Genomic DNA, 18,178 nt, shown 5'->3' on the forward strand with positions numbered 1-18,178 from the left:
AGACAGATAGTGAGGTTGTGAAGCCTGAAACAATGGATCACTCCACTCAAACAGAGAGCATTGAGGAGGAAGAAGAGTCTTCCCCCTCCCAGACACTAGGTGAGAGCCAGCCTCCTCAGGGAACTGACTCTACCCCTGTTGAAGGAACTGCCCCAGAGGTAGTCAGGCCTAGCCTGGCAGGGCCCCTGATGGCAGTGGACCCTTCCCAGGTGGGACCCAGTCTGGAGCAGGTAACCTGCACCTCTCTACCCTGCCTCAGTCAGCCCAGGGCTGAAGAGACCAGGGAGGCCAGTGGTGGACCCCAAAGGGCCCCCTGTCCAAAAGAACCCCTTAATCAGCAGATTAGGATCACTGAAGCTGGTAAACCTAGCCAAGTGAAAATAGAACAGACTCCTGAGGGATCCCCTTAAAAGTAGTTAGGGAACTTCCCCAGCTGGACACTGTTGGGCACAGCCAAACCTGGGGCCTAAAAACCCCAAACCTGACCTGTCCCTCCAGTAAGCCAAACAGAGGGACTCAGCCTCCAGCTTTAGGTAGCCAGAGGCTGACCCTGAGAGCTCAGTGCATCTCAGCTAAAGAAAGAAAGGCACACATGATGGATGGTGATTGGAGGAAGTTGAGCCCAAAGGTAGAGGAGCCTCACTTCAGTACTCCATCCCAGCATCAGCCTTCTTCTTTCCCAAGACACACCAGAGACAGAGATTCCCTATGGTGGAGACCCTCAGATACCCTTAGGGTGAGGGGTTGCCTAGTGGACCATGACACAGGGGGAAACCAAGCCAGAGCTGGTCCTTCCTTATATGGCCACTTAGGTAATAGAGGCTTACCTGGACAAGGATAGCCTTATCTCCTTTCGTTTGGGGGGGGGGGGGGTTGTGTAGGAAGGTACCTCCTGACTATGGTTGCCCCAACTTTTTGCCCTGTGTTTTAGCTGGTTTTGGACATAGTCGACCTGGGACCCTGCCAATCAGGACCCCAGGCCTACTGCTCTCTCTTTAAAATGGATTCCATGTACCCTAGGTACATTTCCAATTGGTACTGGGCCACCCTATCAGACCGTGTAACTCAGGGCATGGGTGTACCCAGGGCTGCCAGGGGCTGCAGCATGTATTATGCCACCCCTGGCTGGCCTCCTAAATTTGACACAACTGGCTGCATGACAGCTGGGGCAAAGTCGTGTAATCACCCTTTGCTGTAGGTGTAGTATACCTATACCTAACCCTAAAATGGACACACAGATTCCTATCAGTCACTCCTATGGCAGGCCTTGACAATCCTGAAGGCAGAGTGCTTGGAATTGTGTGAGATGGTGCTCTGGCATGAGCTGAGCCTGTCTGCAGCTTGCGGAACCAAGTCCTAATAGCTGTTCCATGATAACGCATACCATATACTCTTAAGTGCATTATAATCCTCGCGGTTAAATGCTAACTTTGGTATTGCTTTATCAAAACATGTCGAGTAAGGTGTCATACGAATTGGAATACTAACCCCTCGCCAATTCTGGCGACGGGGTTAGCATTCCACCCTTCTAGAGGGACACGACATGTATGTAACTGTGAACCCCGGTTAAAGTTAACTAAAGCCTCAGCTCCACAAAATGGATGCTGCCACCACAGACACGAGTCTGACCCCCTGTAGCTGGGAGTCCTTCCAGCGAGGGGAGCCTGGACAAAGGGTTTCCTGTCAGGGGCGGTGCTAGCACCGTCCCAGACATGGTTTTGTGTATCCTGGGTAGGCAGGGCTTTTCAGGAAGGTGACTGCTGAGTGGCACCCCGGTGCTCACTACGCATAGGCCGGTCTGAACCAGTTCCAGGGGCACACCAGCCCCTGGCCTGGGGAAGTCCGGCATGGCAGAGGGGTGTAACCACCCCCCTCCTAGTCCCACCCATAGGCAGGACCTAGTCACCGGGTCAGCCCCCTTTTTTAGTATAAAGATGGGAGCGGGCCCCCTGTTCAAATTAGATCATCTTTGGAATCAAGACACGACTTTCTGCAAAAGGACTTCACGATTTCTTCATCAAGATTCTCCCTTGTGGCTAAGGAGTAGTCACCCTGCATCCGCAGGCACCATCCTAAAGAACACTGCGGTCTGCTGCAAGTCCTTCATCACGAATCCGACGACCCAGCTCGACGAGACCCGGCTTCCCTGGCACCTCTGACCTCTACTCACCTCTACAGCCAAGCTGAGAACCGTGAGTGCGACGAGACCTCGAGGGACCGACGATCGGCAAGACTGCACGACATCTTTACTGCAAGCCCACCGTGTCCTCCACGGGTGAGTGCTTTGGGGTCCGAGAAGCCCCGACCCTGCGCAGCTCCAGCACCCAAGATCAGCCCCCCTGCATCTCCACGATCTGCGTGGGGCCCTTCTGCTGTTTGCTGTGCACCGCGTTGTTTGGCTACTAGCCGGCTGGCTTGTGGCCTTCTGAACGACGCCCGACGAAATCACTGCTGCTGGTCTGATTGCTCCAGACTGGCCCTTGCTTCCTTCTTGAAGAGAGGCACCCCGGACCCTCCTGGTCCACTCCAGACGCCATTTTAGGTCCACCGCGTGGGCTTGAATTTGCCAAGGCTTTGTTGCCCAATCCTGGGTCCAGCGACGCCGACAGCTTCTATCTTCGTGGGACAGCTCGATCCTCCTTCCTGGTCGCCGACAACGCCTCCTGGTCCGTGAGATCTCCGAGCCCAGCGTCACCCACACGCCTTGTCGAGGTGGCTACCATCCGGTGCCCTCCTGGTGCCCACTGACTACTGGCTAGTAGTCTCGAACTTGGTCCCCTCTGCTTTCAGGTGTCATCTTCCATCGATCCAGGCTTGGATCCACCGAACTTTCTTCACTGGTCGCCTGCCAGCAACTTCTTTCTTCCAGGCTCCTGGTCCGTCAACGAGGATTCCCGACGTCTTTTGAGTCCTATGCAGCTGCAGCCCCTGGGCTAGGTAACTTCGGCATTTCGGTGCCCCAGCATAGCCTCACTATCCAAGGGTCAGAATCTACTTTCGTTTTCTCCCTACCAGGTCGGGTTCGCCCGAGAACACTAACTTTGCAAATTCTAGCTACCATAGACTTTGTCCCGCATCTCGCGTGAGAGTGCACACACTGCACCCGAGTCCCCTGGGTCTCCTAGAAGTAATCTAACGATTCTATAGTCAAGTCCTAGCGATTCCAAAGCCTATTAGTACTATACTTACCTGCTAGTAATTTCGCATTCCACTTTTCAAGTATATGGTTTTCCGTGCCCCTCGGGCATTTGTATATACTGTGCTAACTTAAGTATTTTTGTAAGAGTTTTGGTTTGTGCTTAGCACCCTGTCCTCATAAAGAGTACAGGGCTGTTGTGATCTTTAATAAATAACTGTTTATTTTCATAACACTTGTGTGGTGTCCTTTCACTTGGTGTTCAAGGGGTATATGTGGTATAACAGCTGGCTTAACGCGCCCTCTCGAGTCTTTAGCCTTAGACTGCTCGTATCCACGCTACTAGGATAGCTGGTCTATAAGGTTGACTTACAACCAATCATCAATAAGGGTTGCTGGACTGATACATAGTGTTCACTAGAATAGTGACCACTGCATATCAGGCCACCTTCTCACATGCGCGACCCTGGTAGTGGTGGATCCGGGCATTTCCTCTTCTTCCTGCTCTTTTGCTGAGAGCTGGGATGCTTCTGTGTTCTTCTTGCTTCTGGTTGTTATGGCTATGGGTCCCGTTCTGGCTGGCCTGTTGCCTTCCCTTCTGGTGAGCTCGCCTCTTCCCTTGTTTCCTCAGCCCTCTATGCTTCTTCTTCCTCTTCTTGTTCCTCTGCCTGTCCTGGCATTGAATGGAAACTCTGTTGCCTGGAGGGTGGAGTGGGGTTTTTCGGCCTCTCCAGCCTTGCCCTTGGTTCCTCTATTGTGAGTGTACGGGCCTCTTCACTCTTCCTGCCTCCTCCTACATCCCTCGGGGGCTGCTGGTGTTCGACATGTGCGGGTCCTCTTGCCTGGAGTGGACGAGTTTACTTCCCTGGTCTACAGGTCTGGTCCCCTGTGGGCCCTCTGTCCTGTCTTGACTGGTGGGGGTCCTCTCGCAGACCCTCCTTCCCTGTGGGTATTGCTAGGGTATCTATTCTACGTGAAGGAATCTGCGGCTAGTAGTCTCTATCAGATGTACAAGTTACTTGCCTCCCGTAACAATGTATCTGGTAGAGACGATTCTAGCCACAGATTCCTTCACGGCCCTCCCTTCCTCCCCGTTCTGCGAGGACCCCTGGGCTGGTCTTCGGTACTCGCCTCCAGGTGGGGGATTATGTCTCCTCTGAGTACCTTCTTTTGCTCTTGACAGTGGCTCCGTTTTGTTGCTGTTCATTCCTCCTGTTTGGTTCTTTGGAAGATAGAGTTACGGTGCTCCTATGCCCAGCTGCTCTGGCTGCTCCAGTTTGGGGGGGCTTGCCTTCAATCTCTTCCCTCCCTCCCCTTCCTCTTGCTGCTAGGGGTTCTAGCCCCTCTGCTAACCTCTGAGTCGGGGTCCTCTGGTCGTGCGTCACCCCTTTTTTTTGGGGGGTGGTTGACCTCTATGCCGGGGTTGCTTGGAGATGGGTTGTTCCTGCCTGTTGGGAGTTTCTCTTTCCTTGTTTGGGGGTGAGGGTTGTAGGCCTGCTACATGTGTCATGTCTTTTTACGCAGGTTCCTTGTCTCAGAGGGAGAGGGGAGGGTGGCTGTCTATGTACTGGCACGGTGGCCGCTCTGGGCTCTGCTCTGTTCTTCCTTCTGTCCCTGCCCTTGGACACTGCAGTGTTGCACTGTTCCTTAGGGTGTCTTTTTCTTTTTTTATATACTCTTTCGCCCACTGTTCCCATGCTCCCACAGTTTTTTGTCTGGTGGTTCCGCATTGTGGTGCAGAAAAGTTTGCAGATGAAAACTGACGTAGGCGCGCGCCGGGGTGGGGCTCATGTGACCTCGCTGACGTCACGTGGGTGGACGACTCCTGGGCGGAGTCGCGTGATGCCGCCCCGCCCCGGCGCGCAGGGATGCTGTGGCAAAAAATTTCCAGATCCAGTCTCACACCTGGGGATATTTCTACGTGAAGGAATCTGCGGCTAGAATAGTCTCTAACAGATACATCGTTACCGAAGGTAAGTAACTCGTACGTTAGTACTTAGCAAATTTAGCCCCTGCTATACCTCTGGGTCCCTGGACTCTGTGCACACTATACCTTACTTAATATATTATATACAGAGCCAGCTTCCTACACTCCCTTTCATCTCAGCCATTCTGAACATTGTTCAGTTTTGTGCCTTTCCCTGGGAAAGAGACGCCAGGGCATTCAGGCTGTAACTTAAATATTTCTGCTTTGTTCTTGGACTTCAGTGAGGTCGACTCTGAGGGTACTGGGGCTAATGGTCTCCTGCATCTCACTGGTTGACCATCCCAGGTAGTATATGCAGGCTCAGCATGGGATCTGAACTCCAAGGGGGTCCCACCGTCAAAGGGACCTCTTGGACCACGTTCACATTTCAAAGGAGACTGCAAAGGACCTGCTATGGTGGTTGCTGGACTGCCATTAGGTCAGTGACAGACCAGTGCGTCACTTCTGAGTTGGGGTGGCCATCTGGTAGAGGTGGAGATCAGTGGTTTCTGGGGGAGTCCCAGCTCCATATCAGCCATCCGCTTGTAGTTAAAAGCCTTCCTTCCGTCGATAAAGGAGAGGCTTCTAAAGGTGTTCTTTGCATCTTCATTGACATGTGGTATTTCATCAATAGGCCCTGCAGTCCATTAGTGAAATTTAACATGGAAGCCCTGGGTACTCACAGTACCATATAGATTTCTGGGTAAGATACATTTCAGTCAGGTATTAGCCAATTTGTCATGTTCTTAGGGGGTCAGAGCACATACACTGGGCCCTGGACCGCAGTGCCACTGTGTTAAAAAAAAAAAAAAAGTAACTTTAGTTTAAAAAACTAGGCGGAGAATACACAAAGAGTTACTTTTCCTTCAAATGCCGATTTCTAAAAAGATCACTTACAAAACCAGTCTTACTGGGTAATGTTTTCAGGTCATTCCTACTTAAAATCAATAACTGTGTGCTTTGTCTGCTATTTATTCTTTGCTATGTTGTTTAAAAATGTCTATGTATGATACTGCTATGTTCACTTCATCTCACTGCCTAAACCAGGAAATAAACATCTAATTCACATTTATTTCAATGATTATATAAAATAGACTTTGATGCATATTGATTTTTTTAAAAAATCTTTTAGCTTGAAAACCTCATGTTGGATAAAGATGGACACATTAAGATCACAGACTTTGGGCTCTGCAAGGAAGGAATTACTGATGGAGCGACTATGAAGACTTTCTGTGGTACACCAGAATACTTGGCTCCAGAGGTATATATAGTGCTTTGGGTGAACTTTTCCATGTTTCATAGGTCAAACCGCTTTATTTGTACTGATGTCAGTTGTTGAATTTGTTATTTTTTATTACACATCTAGTTAAAGACTAACCACCTTAACCCCTTGCATGCTTGTGACGGAACCGTTCCGTCACAAGCCTCGGGTGAGCTGTGCTTGTGACGTAACGGTTCCGTCACGGCCCGCTCGCCGCGCCTGCGCGGCTCGAATTCCGCGCCTGCGCGGCGCGAATTCCGAGCCTGCGCAGACGATTTAATGGGCGGGCGGGTTCGTTACGGAACCGTTCCGTCACAAGCACAGCTCACCCGCAAGCCGTGACGGAGCGGTTCCGTCACAAGCACGGAACCGCCGCGCGGCCGCCCCACCCCCTTAGCGCTGCGGCAGAATAGCCACCGCAGCGAAGGGGTTAAAGCAGCACTTAAAAGGGTGCTGTAAAATCATACTATTTTGAACATTACTTTAGGGGTTTCATTTCTTTCCTGAACACCTGTAGGTTATACAAAATCCCTTTTTAAACCCCTTTGACATTAAATTCATTATTTTTTACTTGGAAACATAAACTCCAGGAAGCTTTTCATTGATCACAAGAAGATTCTTAGCATTTTGTGATAGCTGCAAGTAATTGTAACAGATTGACAACTTCGATTTAAATTCTGTTGGGAAGTGTGCCTTTTGCACAGGTGAAACAGACACAATAAATGTTAATAAAAAAATGGAGAAGGTTAAAACAAAGAAAAATCAAGAAATGTTTATTAAAAAGGGTATCAGACGGGCTGCTCAGATATAATAATGGAAGGTGATGGTTTTGCTGCCCCCATATGATACCAGTTTGCAATTCTTTTCCACTGGAGCTAAAATGTGATATGGCAGTTTTTAGAATTTTGACGGTAGAGTCTTGCCCCCCTCCCCTATAATACAGATTTCTGGAGTTTTAAAGTGCATCAAAATTGTTTCCTTCTCTTTTAAGATACTTTCCATCTAGATGTTTGCCCCTACTCCAGCAATTGCTTTTTTTCCTTTTGTCCAGCTCCGCTCCAAATATTGTCTAATCAATCTTGTTTTGGCATTGAAGTTGTCACAGAGGAAGAACACCATATCTCCCTCTGTTACAGCTTTTTCTTGGAAATGGCTCACACAATAGTGTAAAAGGTACCTCTTTTTGTATGTTCCCCCACCCCCTACATTTTTAGGCTGATGCTACTGGGTTTTTGTCTCTGAAGTGTACTGGGCCTGTCTGACCAGGCCCCATTGCATGCGTTCTAACTTATTAAATGTGTATGTGCAACAGGCTAATCCCTGATTGGCATATTTAACTTGCCTATAAGCCCTAGTATATGGTAAAACATGTACTAGTAAGCACAATTTTAGTAGTGGAATGCAGCACGTATTGTGCCACCACTACAGTGACAAGGTGACAACATGGTTCTATGCAAGGGAAATGTCATATCCCAAAACAATGGGTTTTAAGCACTGTAAAGACTGTCGCAAACAAATGTCTGCAGATCCTCATCAGATTTTTCTGGGTCACGATTCCAAGTCCTGCAATGATTGCTTGTTGATGAACCTGAGGGCCATATGAAACCGCAAGGCGAAACTAAACATTGCACAGCAGTGGCAGACTTTACCAGTCCATGTCGTGGGTTCAGTCCAGTTCCTGATCCTGAAGTGGGAGGAGTTGTTCCATAGGTTGGGCTTCGTCTTGATCAAAATAATTGATTGACCCAAAGAAAAAGTACAAATAATCTAAGTGGGACTAAGCCCCCTTACTCAACTCACAAGCTTCTTTAAAAGAAAAAAGAACAAAAAATGCAGAGGCGGCAGCATATATCTCAAGCTCACTTCTGGAGACAGCTGACTTTGGAGCCGACCCTGCAACTTGTCCCAGTGCAAACCGAGTTACTGAGGTCGTCCACCTCTCTTGAACATATTGAAGATTTCCACAAGGTCATGCTTCAATTCTTTGGACCCTTGCTGACTCCCTCTGCCACTCCTTCGTGCCCCATGGTGCGGAGACATTCTCCTTTGGATTGCCTCCATCAAGCATGCCCCTGCGCCAGTTGGACCCTTGGAGACCATCATGGGGTCTCTTCCTTCTTCAAGCTGGACTCTGCCTTCAGAGCCAGGATCCATGCCAGTTACTGGCACTTCAGCGACAATGCCGATTCCATTGATGCAAGAAGATGACATTGGTCAAACCATCAGCCTGAGGACATTTTATTCTCCGCCTTACCCCTCTGAGGAAGAAGGGATATTGCATTGCTTGGACTCCAAAAGATGACGGAGCTTCTACATGGATTGTACCAAAGAACATCTGGTGGACGATAAGCTCTTTGTGGGGCTCTCTAAAGTGAAAAAAGGCAAGGCTGTACAGAAGAGAACCATCTCCCTCTGTATCATGCTTTGGATTAGGATCTGCTATCATTGCGCCAAAAACAGTTTCCAGAAAGCCTGCATGCTTATTCTATCTGGACCAAAGATGCTACCACTGCATTCGCATGTGGAGTTCCTCCATATGTTAATGAAGCACTAATGTCTGGATAGTCTGGTTCACCAAGGGGGGCAGTTTGCCTGCTCAGTCCTGCGGGATTTTCTGGTTTGAGTCAATTCAGATACCTGCCTCCGAATAGGTACTGCTTTTGTATCTGTTCAAAAGGTGAGTCTGCGGCTAGAAGGCTCTATCAGAAGAACAAATTAGTTACCTTTGGAAACTCACTTTCTGGTAGAGACCATCGCTAGAGATTGCTCACTGACCCTCCCATTCCTCCCATCCTTCCTATTATGTGATTTGACTCCATCTATTATGATCCAAAGTCTCAGAATCTGCACTGTTCACAACCAATTTGCTATTGAGGCTCTCTGAGGGTGCGGACAGTCTCAAGAGCAACTGACACCAGTATGCAGGAGTGGCGCTTAAATAGGCTCCTCACATCATTTTTGGAGCTGGATGACTTCAGTGTGGAACTGCACAGTACTACCTGCCAGCACACGGAGGTAATGTTGAACATTTTTCAGATCCAGTCTGACACCTGGGCAATATTCAAAAGATAAGGAATCTGAGGCTAGATAGTTTCTACTAGAAAAGAGTGTTGCCTGAGGAAAGTAACATGCTCTTCTCACCCGTCGGCCTGTGGGGGAGCAAGAGGAGGGAGAGACATCTGTAAGCGAGGCCATAGCCTATGTAGCAGTATGAGTATCTTCATATTTCCAAGATAAAACAGCATGTGCCTTCATCGTTAACACCCGTGTGTCATTGCTCTCCTCTAAGATGCCTTTATTCGCATCCTCTCCATATGCTGTACTTGCTGTAATCATTTTGTCACCAGCCCATCATGAAGTCAGAATAGTCTCATCGCTGCTGTCTGGGATCTGCAGTATAATGCTTCTCGGTGCTTCTATTGTATGTTTTAACAAAACCACTGTACAATTAATGTGGCTGGGACTTTTGTTTCTGTATTTTGTTTATAAAAACTCTGAGGATTTTTCCTCTGCGGTGCAACTTCATCAGGAGTTTTGACCCCCAGGCAGACATCAACATTGAAAGATCCAGGCTTCCAACCTTGAAACTGCACTGCAGAGGCCTGGACTGTCTACACCGCTTGGCCCAGAAAATGTAATTTTGCTCCGGGGGATGTGCACCAGCTGGCTGAGTCTTGATGCAAAGAGACTCCATGGCATTAAGATCCCATTCAGATATGACTGATACCTCTGGGTGGGCATGGGACAGCTGTTTTAAACACCTGCCAGAGGCATACTTGAAAAGTTAGTATGTTCAAGAGGGAAAATGTCCAATGCCAAAATCTAATGCGTGTTGTGTATGGCTGGCAATTCTTCCAGAGAGACCAAGACAAGCGTCTGACTCTGAGGACATGCCTGGTTAGGAATCTACAGTTTCTGTCTTGAAGTGCAATAACGTTCTTAAATGTACCTTTTGACAGAGAAAATGTATGCGGAGCACAGGGGCCACACTGCTCTAAGAGATCAAAAAAGACCTGTATGCTACCAAGACTTTAGGGGTACTCCCAAACTAATCAGTCTGGTTTTTGGCGCCAGCCGGCAAGGGAAGGAGCAAAAGCTGCACCTCCACATCTTCAGCACCCTGCTTTTAAAAAACAGCAGGCCTTTCAAGGAGAGGAAAAAGTTCAAAGCCCTATCTCAAAAGAGTAGGCCAAAGCAACAGCAGTGACAAAGGCAGAGAAGGCCAATCTAAAGGAATGTCTGCTTCAAAGCATTGACCTGCTTTTCATTACTGCTATCACACACTGCCCTTCAGAAGATAGAACATCAGATACATGGGTATTGCCCATTGTCGCCCACGGATACGGCTTAAAATATATTACCATACCTCCAGATGTGCCACCTTACAGGCACAACATCAAGGGCTGCCACAGGAGATGGGGACGTTGTTTCAAAAGGGGGCACCGTTCCACCATTTCCAAGAGGACAAGGAATATGCTCCCTATGCTTCCTTATCTACAAAAAGGGTAGAACATTCAGGTCAATATTCAATCTCAGGCTATTGAACCGCTTCATCTTGTCAGAGCACCTAAAAATGACAACTCTGCAGGAAAATATTCCTCCGCTTTTGGGGTTATTTGGGGACCCTCGAGCTAAGAACTCCTATGTTTATATCCCCATCAAACCAATGCATCACCAATACCTCAGGCTTGTGGTAAGTGGACAGGACTACCAGTTCAAATACTATATTTTGAGGTTACAATAGCCCGGAAGGGTATTCACCAAATTTCTAGCTTTGGTTGGGGTGCACCTTCTTTGCATCCTCATTCACGTCTTTCCTTACCTAGACAACTGACCGATAAAGAGCAGCAGCCATCTACAATGCCTACCACACAGTCAACCAGTAGTGTTGTTTCTGCACAAATTGTTTCTCGGTAAATGCAGTACAACCTTTCTTGGGAGCCATACTGAACACAGTGACAGCCAATGGCTACCCCAACAACGTGGGAGTGATAACTACCACATTATGTCGGCTGACATTGGTTCAGCACAACTACAATGATGAAACAACTTGTTACTGGGCTGGGCATTTCTCGAATCTCAGCTGCAGTTGACCATTTCCACAGCCTCCTCACTTAAGGTGTGGGGGGGGGGTGTGGGGGGGCACATCTAAACAATCAAACCATGAAGGGTGCTTGGTCACCCCAACAAAAAATCCACATCAATTTCCTAAAACTGATGGCAGTGCAATTGGCACTACAAGCCTTTTACACTGTGATTAGCTGAGACTACGCTTATTTGTACAGACATGACCATCATGTACTACATCCATAAATAGCTGTTGCTTACTCGTCCCATCTGTCAACTTTACCATTGACAATAGACATTCGGCCAATCCTCATCAAGTCTTTCACCTAGAAGAACATCTCCCGGGATTAGATGATGACTTTGCAGGCCTTCTAATCTGGACACAACTATAAACACAGACAACTGGGAGGCAGACCCACAGGCATTTCTTCAATAATTCCAGTGATGTTGGACTCCCACTGTCACCCACTGCAGAAAATGCAAAATGTCTAAACTTCTCCAGGTACCCAAATCCGAATCCCATCTGCAATGCTTTATGGCTTACCTGGTCAGAGATATTTGCCTATGCTTTTCTTCCATTACCACGAATTCCTTATATAGTGGGGAAAATGAGGCAGATTCCCATGAAGCTCATTCTGATCGCTCCCACATTGGCGAGACTGTGCCATACTTTTGGATAACTCTGTTCATCCACACCAGAAGTTATCTGTGTTTGCAGCTATATTGATACAGCATCAGGGCAGCTATTACCCCCAAATCTCAAGTCACTTAGTCTTCTTATTTGGCAGTTCAGGTCCTAGAATTGACATACCTTCAGCTTTCAGAAGAGTGCAGTCTTATCTGAAAGAAGCTTGCAAGCCCACTACAAGGGCATGTAAAGCTGCCACATTGAGTACTTTTGTCCAGTGCTGACTCAGTAGTAACATACAGCTCCTGCATAGTAACCTTCATTAATGTCCATTGGTTAGATACAGCGGCCTTTCTGATGGATACGTCGAACAAGAGGATTTTTCTTTCCTAAACATTTTTCCATTGTGCAAGGCATGTCACCCCCTATGACTGCAGGGTTTAAACCATGTCACATTGTCACAAACAGATGTCTGTGAAAGATCCCCATGGGGTGTGCATTTGGTGATTGGGTTTAGTGAATGTCTCCAAGAACTGCTACTACTGCGCCCAGATGAACCCAAATACCATCTGAGATTGCAAAGCTGTACAAGGCTTCGTGTAGGTCCCACTCTTAAGTCAGTCGAGAGCACAAACCTAGTTCCGCTACCCTTCTGCCCCTTCCCGCCACTCTTTGGAGGAGACGCTAGAAAGTCACTGTGGCTCTCTGTCTCGCTCAGTTCCATCAAGGACCCGATTAGACTACAGACCAGATGCACGCCCTGTTTCCCAGCCCATCTTCGGTAACTGCCAGCAGTTTCTCATTTGACATAATCTGGACCTCTTGAGCCCACCACCAGTTCTATTCTGCTGTGTGGCTTGAAGAAGAAATCAGCGACAACTCCTTGTTCATCGGTGCCAGCACAGATGTGACTAGCGCTGGAGTAGAACTTCCAACCCATTGTTCTGTCCAACTCAGAGCGGGTTTTGGCTCGGCCAAGGCTACATTCTGATATTGGCATGCCACAGCCTATACTGAACGCATCAAACTCAGACACGATCCAACTATCTGGATCATGCACATACATTGCACCAGCTTTTTGGCTAAGACTTTGATCAACATTAAGGAGATGAAAGTGGAGGGGGTGGGGAAAATGTGCCCCCCCCAATGATGCAGACAAAAGGATATTGAATTGCAGGCAGCCAGTGGACAGGGCACCTCACCTCACCCTACACTGAAGTGGTTTCCCCTAGAGACCAGCAACAGAGTAGCTGTCCAGAGTAGTGTCAAGGGATCGGAAGGCCTGCGTAGATACTCGACTGCCAATTCCCCACTATGGAGGATACAACGAACATCCTCAGAGCGGTCCTACCACCTTACCAGGCACCGACCAAACCTCTTTTACCTCTGTGAAGCCCTTACTATCACACTTTTGGGCACTTGGGCTAAGCCATGCACAGGCCTCAAGGGCAATTGAAAAAATTGCCCGCTGCCAAAGATCTGCTCCAGGTGACCCAGATTGTTTTCTGACCCACCATCCAACACCTGAGAGCTTGGTAGAACAGGCATCTACAGGTAGGTTAGACCCGAGCACTTTTTGAAATAAGTGAACACTTTTGGCAATGTATGTTCTCCTTGTCCAGTCTTGCTCTGAGGTCAGTTAATATGAGCTGCCTACTCAGAGGTTATACCTAAACACTTTGGGGCACGGTAGGCAAGATCTTGCCTGCTGTCCCAGAAGACTTACAGCCTTCATTAGCCCAAACCCTTCAAGATGATCGGGATTCAGCCAGGTTCATCATCCGCTCAGGCCTGAACACCACAGATTGTCTGGGCAGGCTTATGGGAGCTACTGCGGTGCTTAAACACCATGCATGGATGAGAGCCACAGGCGTAAATAGGGACACCCAGGCATACTTAATGGACATGACTTTCGATAGCTCCCGCTTGTTTGACAAGAGACTGACTGGGCCCTAGAATGTTTTAAAGAAAGCCAAGCCAATCTCTGGGCCTCTCCACTCTGCAATCCCCTCAGTAATGTTGCCCTTTTAGGGGATCTACCCGTGCCAGACGTATCTCGACCATCAGCCCCCACTGCCCGCACTGCAGGTTTTACAGTCCTTTCGAGGTCAGGCTGTGGGTCCAGCAGACCAACCTGGCTATCGGGGACAGCGTTCCTCCCAATCTTCTAACACCATCTGCCCCCTCACTCCCCTGCAACGCCCACAACATCTCTTTAGTGCACCCATAGCAGCTCACAGCTATCTGGTGGAAGGCAGGATCTGCCACTTCCTGCAGGGTAGGCAAAAGATCACATCCATCAAGTGTGTCCTCCACATTGTCCAGTGGGGCTATGCCCTGCCATTCCTTTTTTGACCAACCACAACTGTCACCTACAGGAGACAACTTTTTAAGGACCACCTGTCCATCTTATGCCAGGAAGCTCTGGATCCTTTGGACATCCTGGCTATGATCCTGGTGTTTCAGCCTTTGCTCTGTCTCAGTAAGTATGGCTCTGAGGTTTCTTGGCTTACTAACCTCCTGCTCGGCGATTATGCCAGATGGTGCATGCAATGTTTGGTGTGTACCATCACCCTGCCCAATGAGCTCTGCCTTCTTGTCACAATGGACATTGAAAGCCTTTATACCTGTATTCCACAGGATGACACCATCAAAATTGTACAAGAGGCATTGGATAACACATCTTGGGATTTTGTAACATCACTTTCCTTTGTGGTAGAATGTTGCACTTTGGCCCTTAAGAAGAATTATGTTCGAGGCATGTGGGCTGCTGAATTCATATCTGTGCATAGATCGCCGCCTAGTGTTGGGTCCGGATGATTGCACATTGTTGTCCTAGAAGAGTCTTCGAAGTATCACGAGATAGGTGGCTCCTCCCCTGGACTACAGTGCGCATGGGCATCGCCTCCATCCCCAGATTGTTTTTTTCCGCCATTGGGTTCGGATGTGTTTCGGTTCCCTCTGTCGGAATCGATAGTTGTTTAACTTTTCTTACTTGAGACCAAAAGGTCTTTAGGATTCGCGTCGGTATTGTCCATCGTTCGGGTTGTTTCTTTCTCAGCTCCGAACACTTGCTGCCCTTCCGCGTGCTCTCGGCGCGGTCGGGCCTACTCGACGCTCCAGACTACTTAACATGGAACGGACTCCGTTTAAGAGGTGCCCGGTGTGCACCTCAAAGTATTCACACCTCGACGTGCACCCTGTGTGCAACAAGTGTTTGTCGCCGGACCACGATGAGGCCAGGTGTATGGCCTGCTCCAAGTTCCGGTGTAAGAAGACTCTCAAGATTCGTCGGGCCGCTAGACTCCAGGCCCAGTTATCAGCGCCCCCGCCGGACAACATCTTCGAGGAAGACGTTGAGGACGACACCGTTTTACAAGTTTCAGACTCCAGCCCGGCGTCAGAAGATGACAACTACGACGCGGGGGACGAGGAGTTTGAAGAAGTCGTCGGAGAGGTAGGGGACGACGACGGGGCCATTGCCACTGTGGAGGATAGCTCAGAGGAGGAGCATCCTCATACTGACTCAGGGGTCAATCCCCATTATACGGCCCAGGTCGAGGGATCGCCTTCGGGCCTTACCCAAGACCTCACTACTCGTTCCACGGCCCCGCCTCCGGGCCCGGCCACGGACATTGGTGATGCGCCACTCCCGGTGAAGAAACCGAAAGTGAAGTCGTCAGGGTCCACACCAACGGTATCGAAACCGAAAGTGAAAGTCGCACTGGTGGGACAGAAGGCTACTGAGGCCTCAGCGCCTAAAAGGTCCAAAATGGCCGCCGACACCAAGGGCCAATCCAAGATGGCCGACCCGAAGACCCCGGTGTCGAAGCCGACTGCGAAGACGACCGACGCAGCCGCGTCGGCGCCGAAGATGGTCGAGGTCGACGACCCGAAAAAAGCCTCGAAGAAGCGTCAGGACGACCCCAAAGCTCTGGCAGCGCCGACTCCGGGCGTCGAGGCCAAAGGTGGTGATGTGTCGGCTCCGAAGAACGTGCCTTTGATCGCCGACCCAACTCCGGCCTCGGGGGAATCGCTCGGGGCGGGACAGCCCTCCCCGTCCTTAACCAAGAAGGTCACGGAATCCCTTCAACGCATTCGGAAGGACGCATTGGCTCCCGAACCGAAGAATGTGGTGCCGAAGCCTCCAAAGAAACCGGCAAAGGCGCAGACGCCGATCCGCTTCACGCTGCCGCCGAAGACGACGCCGAAGGCTTTCGCTCCTGGACATGGGGCCGGGGTGCCCTTAAAGCTAGTGTCGACGCCTAAAGCGTCATTGGTAGTGCCGAAGCCTCGGCTCCAGCCACTCGCGGACGAGGAGCGTCGAGAGGTTGTCATCGACGCCAACACAGGCAAACTTTCTCTCCTTAAGAGGAAGATCACCCCGGAGCCAGTGTTAGAACATTTTCGTATTCCACTCAAGAAGAAGTTGGACTCTGCGGGTACTTCTGCCCCTATAGAGCCTGCATCTCCACAAAATCTGGAACTCTCACCAACTCATTCCAACGCTGGGGATGGTGATGTAGATGAAGAGGACGAGTACAATTATCCGGCGTACTCGGATCCTGAGGAGGTCAATGAGCCATGGTCTGCTGGAGGCGACCCTGAGGACCCTCAGTCCTCAGCTCTTTGCTGCAAAAACTTCTCCAACAGAGGACTCTGCAGCCTTCAGCGCCCTGATTGAGAGAGCTGCGGCCAATCACGATGTCGACCTCCATGCGGATCCAGTGGATGTCGATTTTCTGTTTGACACTTTCTCAGTGGCTGAAAAGTCAGTCAAGACATTGCCCATGCTCAAGGGAGTGCTGAAGCACGCGCCAGAGGTTTTCAGGGAGCCCACTCGGGCGCGAGTCATCAATCCTCGTATTGACAAAAAATACAAGGCTGCGCCCACTGATCCAACGTACATCAAGGGACACTTGCCACTGGATTCTTTGGTTGTATCCAACGCACGCAAGCGGGCAAACTCGCAGACCACGGGTGATGCTCCTCCCCCAGACAAAGAATCAAAAATCTTTGAAGCCTCAGGGAAGCGTATTGCTGCGCAGGCAGCTAATATTTGGCGCATCTCAAACACGCAAGCCCTACTCGCACGCTACGATAGGGCACATTATGACACCCTTGAAACACTTCTACAGCACTTACCTGATCAGTACAAAGAGGCAGCAGAAATGCTAATTCAGGAGGGGAAGCTAATCACTAATGCTTCCATTAAGTGTGCACTGGACGTGGCTGATACCGCCTCCAGGGCTATCAACACTAGCGTGTTACTGCGTAGGCATGCATGGCTTAGAATATCAGGCTTCAAACCAGACGTTCAGACGACCATCTTAAATCAAACAGTTAATCCAGACCACCTGTTTGGCCCTGAAGTGGATGCAACCCTTGAAAAAATGAAAAAAGACACGGACACTGCCAAGTCGATGGGGGCTCTCCAGTCCCAGCAGTTTCGGGGTGGTTCCTTTCGCCGCTCCAATAACAGGGGCACCTCAAGGGGTCAGGCATCGCAATCCACGCAATACTATAAAAGCAACACCCAGACCTCATACACCAACAAGGGTAGAGGTGGTTACAGGGGCAACAACATCAAAGGCAGGGGACGTGGAAACAACAGCTCCAGGTCCACCACCACCAACAAACAGTGACGCCTTGTCACTGCCCCCCGACCACACAACACCGGTCGGGGGGAGACTCCAGCAGTTCCTGCCCGCGTGAAATCCATCACCACGGACAGGTGGGTCAAATCTCTTATCCAGTACGGTTACTGTCTGGAACTCACTTCCACTCCTCCAAACATACCTCCAAGAAACCGTCCTATGTCCGGCGAGCACTTGCACTTGTTGCAGCAAGAAGTCCAAGTCATGCTGCAAAAAGGGGCAATAGAGCTCGTTCCACTGCAGGAAAGGGGAACAGGGGTGTACTCTCTGTACTTTCTTATCCCCAAAAAGGACGGATCCCTCAGGCCCATCCTGGACCTCAGGCCCCTCAACTGGTACATTCTGTCGGAGCACTTCCATATGCTCACGTTGCAGCAGGTTCTCCCTCTGCTTCAGCGAGGGGACTTCCTGGCTACGCTGGATCTCAAGGATGCATACTTTCACATTCCCCTGCATCCTTCAC

At 49.6% G+C, this 18,178-nt stretch overlaps 1 protein-coding gene across 5 annotated transcripts in view; it reads left to right on the plus strand.

Annotated features, from left to right (window-relative positions):
- AKT2 (AKT serine/threonine kinase 2) overlaps positions 1-18,178 on the plus strand; it is a 644,724-nt gene that overhangs the window by 535,602 nt on the left and 90,944 nt on the right. For all 5 annotated transcript variants that reach the window (XM_086938261.1, XM_086938260.1, XM_086938262.1 and 2 more), the window contains one exon: positions 6,235-6,363. In XM_086938261.1, the coding sequence (XP_086794387.1) occupies positions 6,235-6,363 (129 nt within the window). The remainder of the gene's footprint in view (positions 1-6,234; positions 6,364-18,178) is intronic.

This window comes from Lissotriton vulgaris, chromosome 9 (assembly GCF_964263255.1).
Source record: "Lissotriton vulgaris chromosome 9, aLisVul1.2, whole genome shotgun sequence".
Classification (NCBI taxonomy): domain Eukaryota; kingdom Metazoa; phylum Chordata; class Amphibia; order Caudata; family Salamandridae; genus Lissotriton; species Lissotriton vulgaris.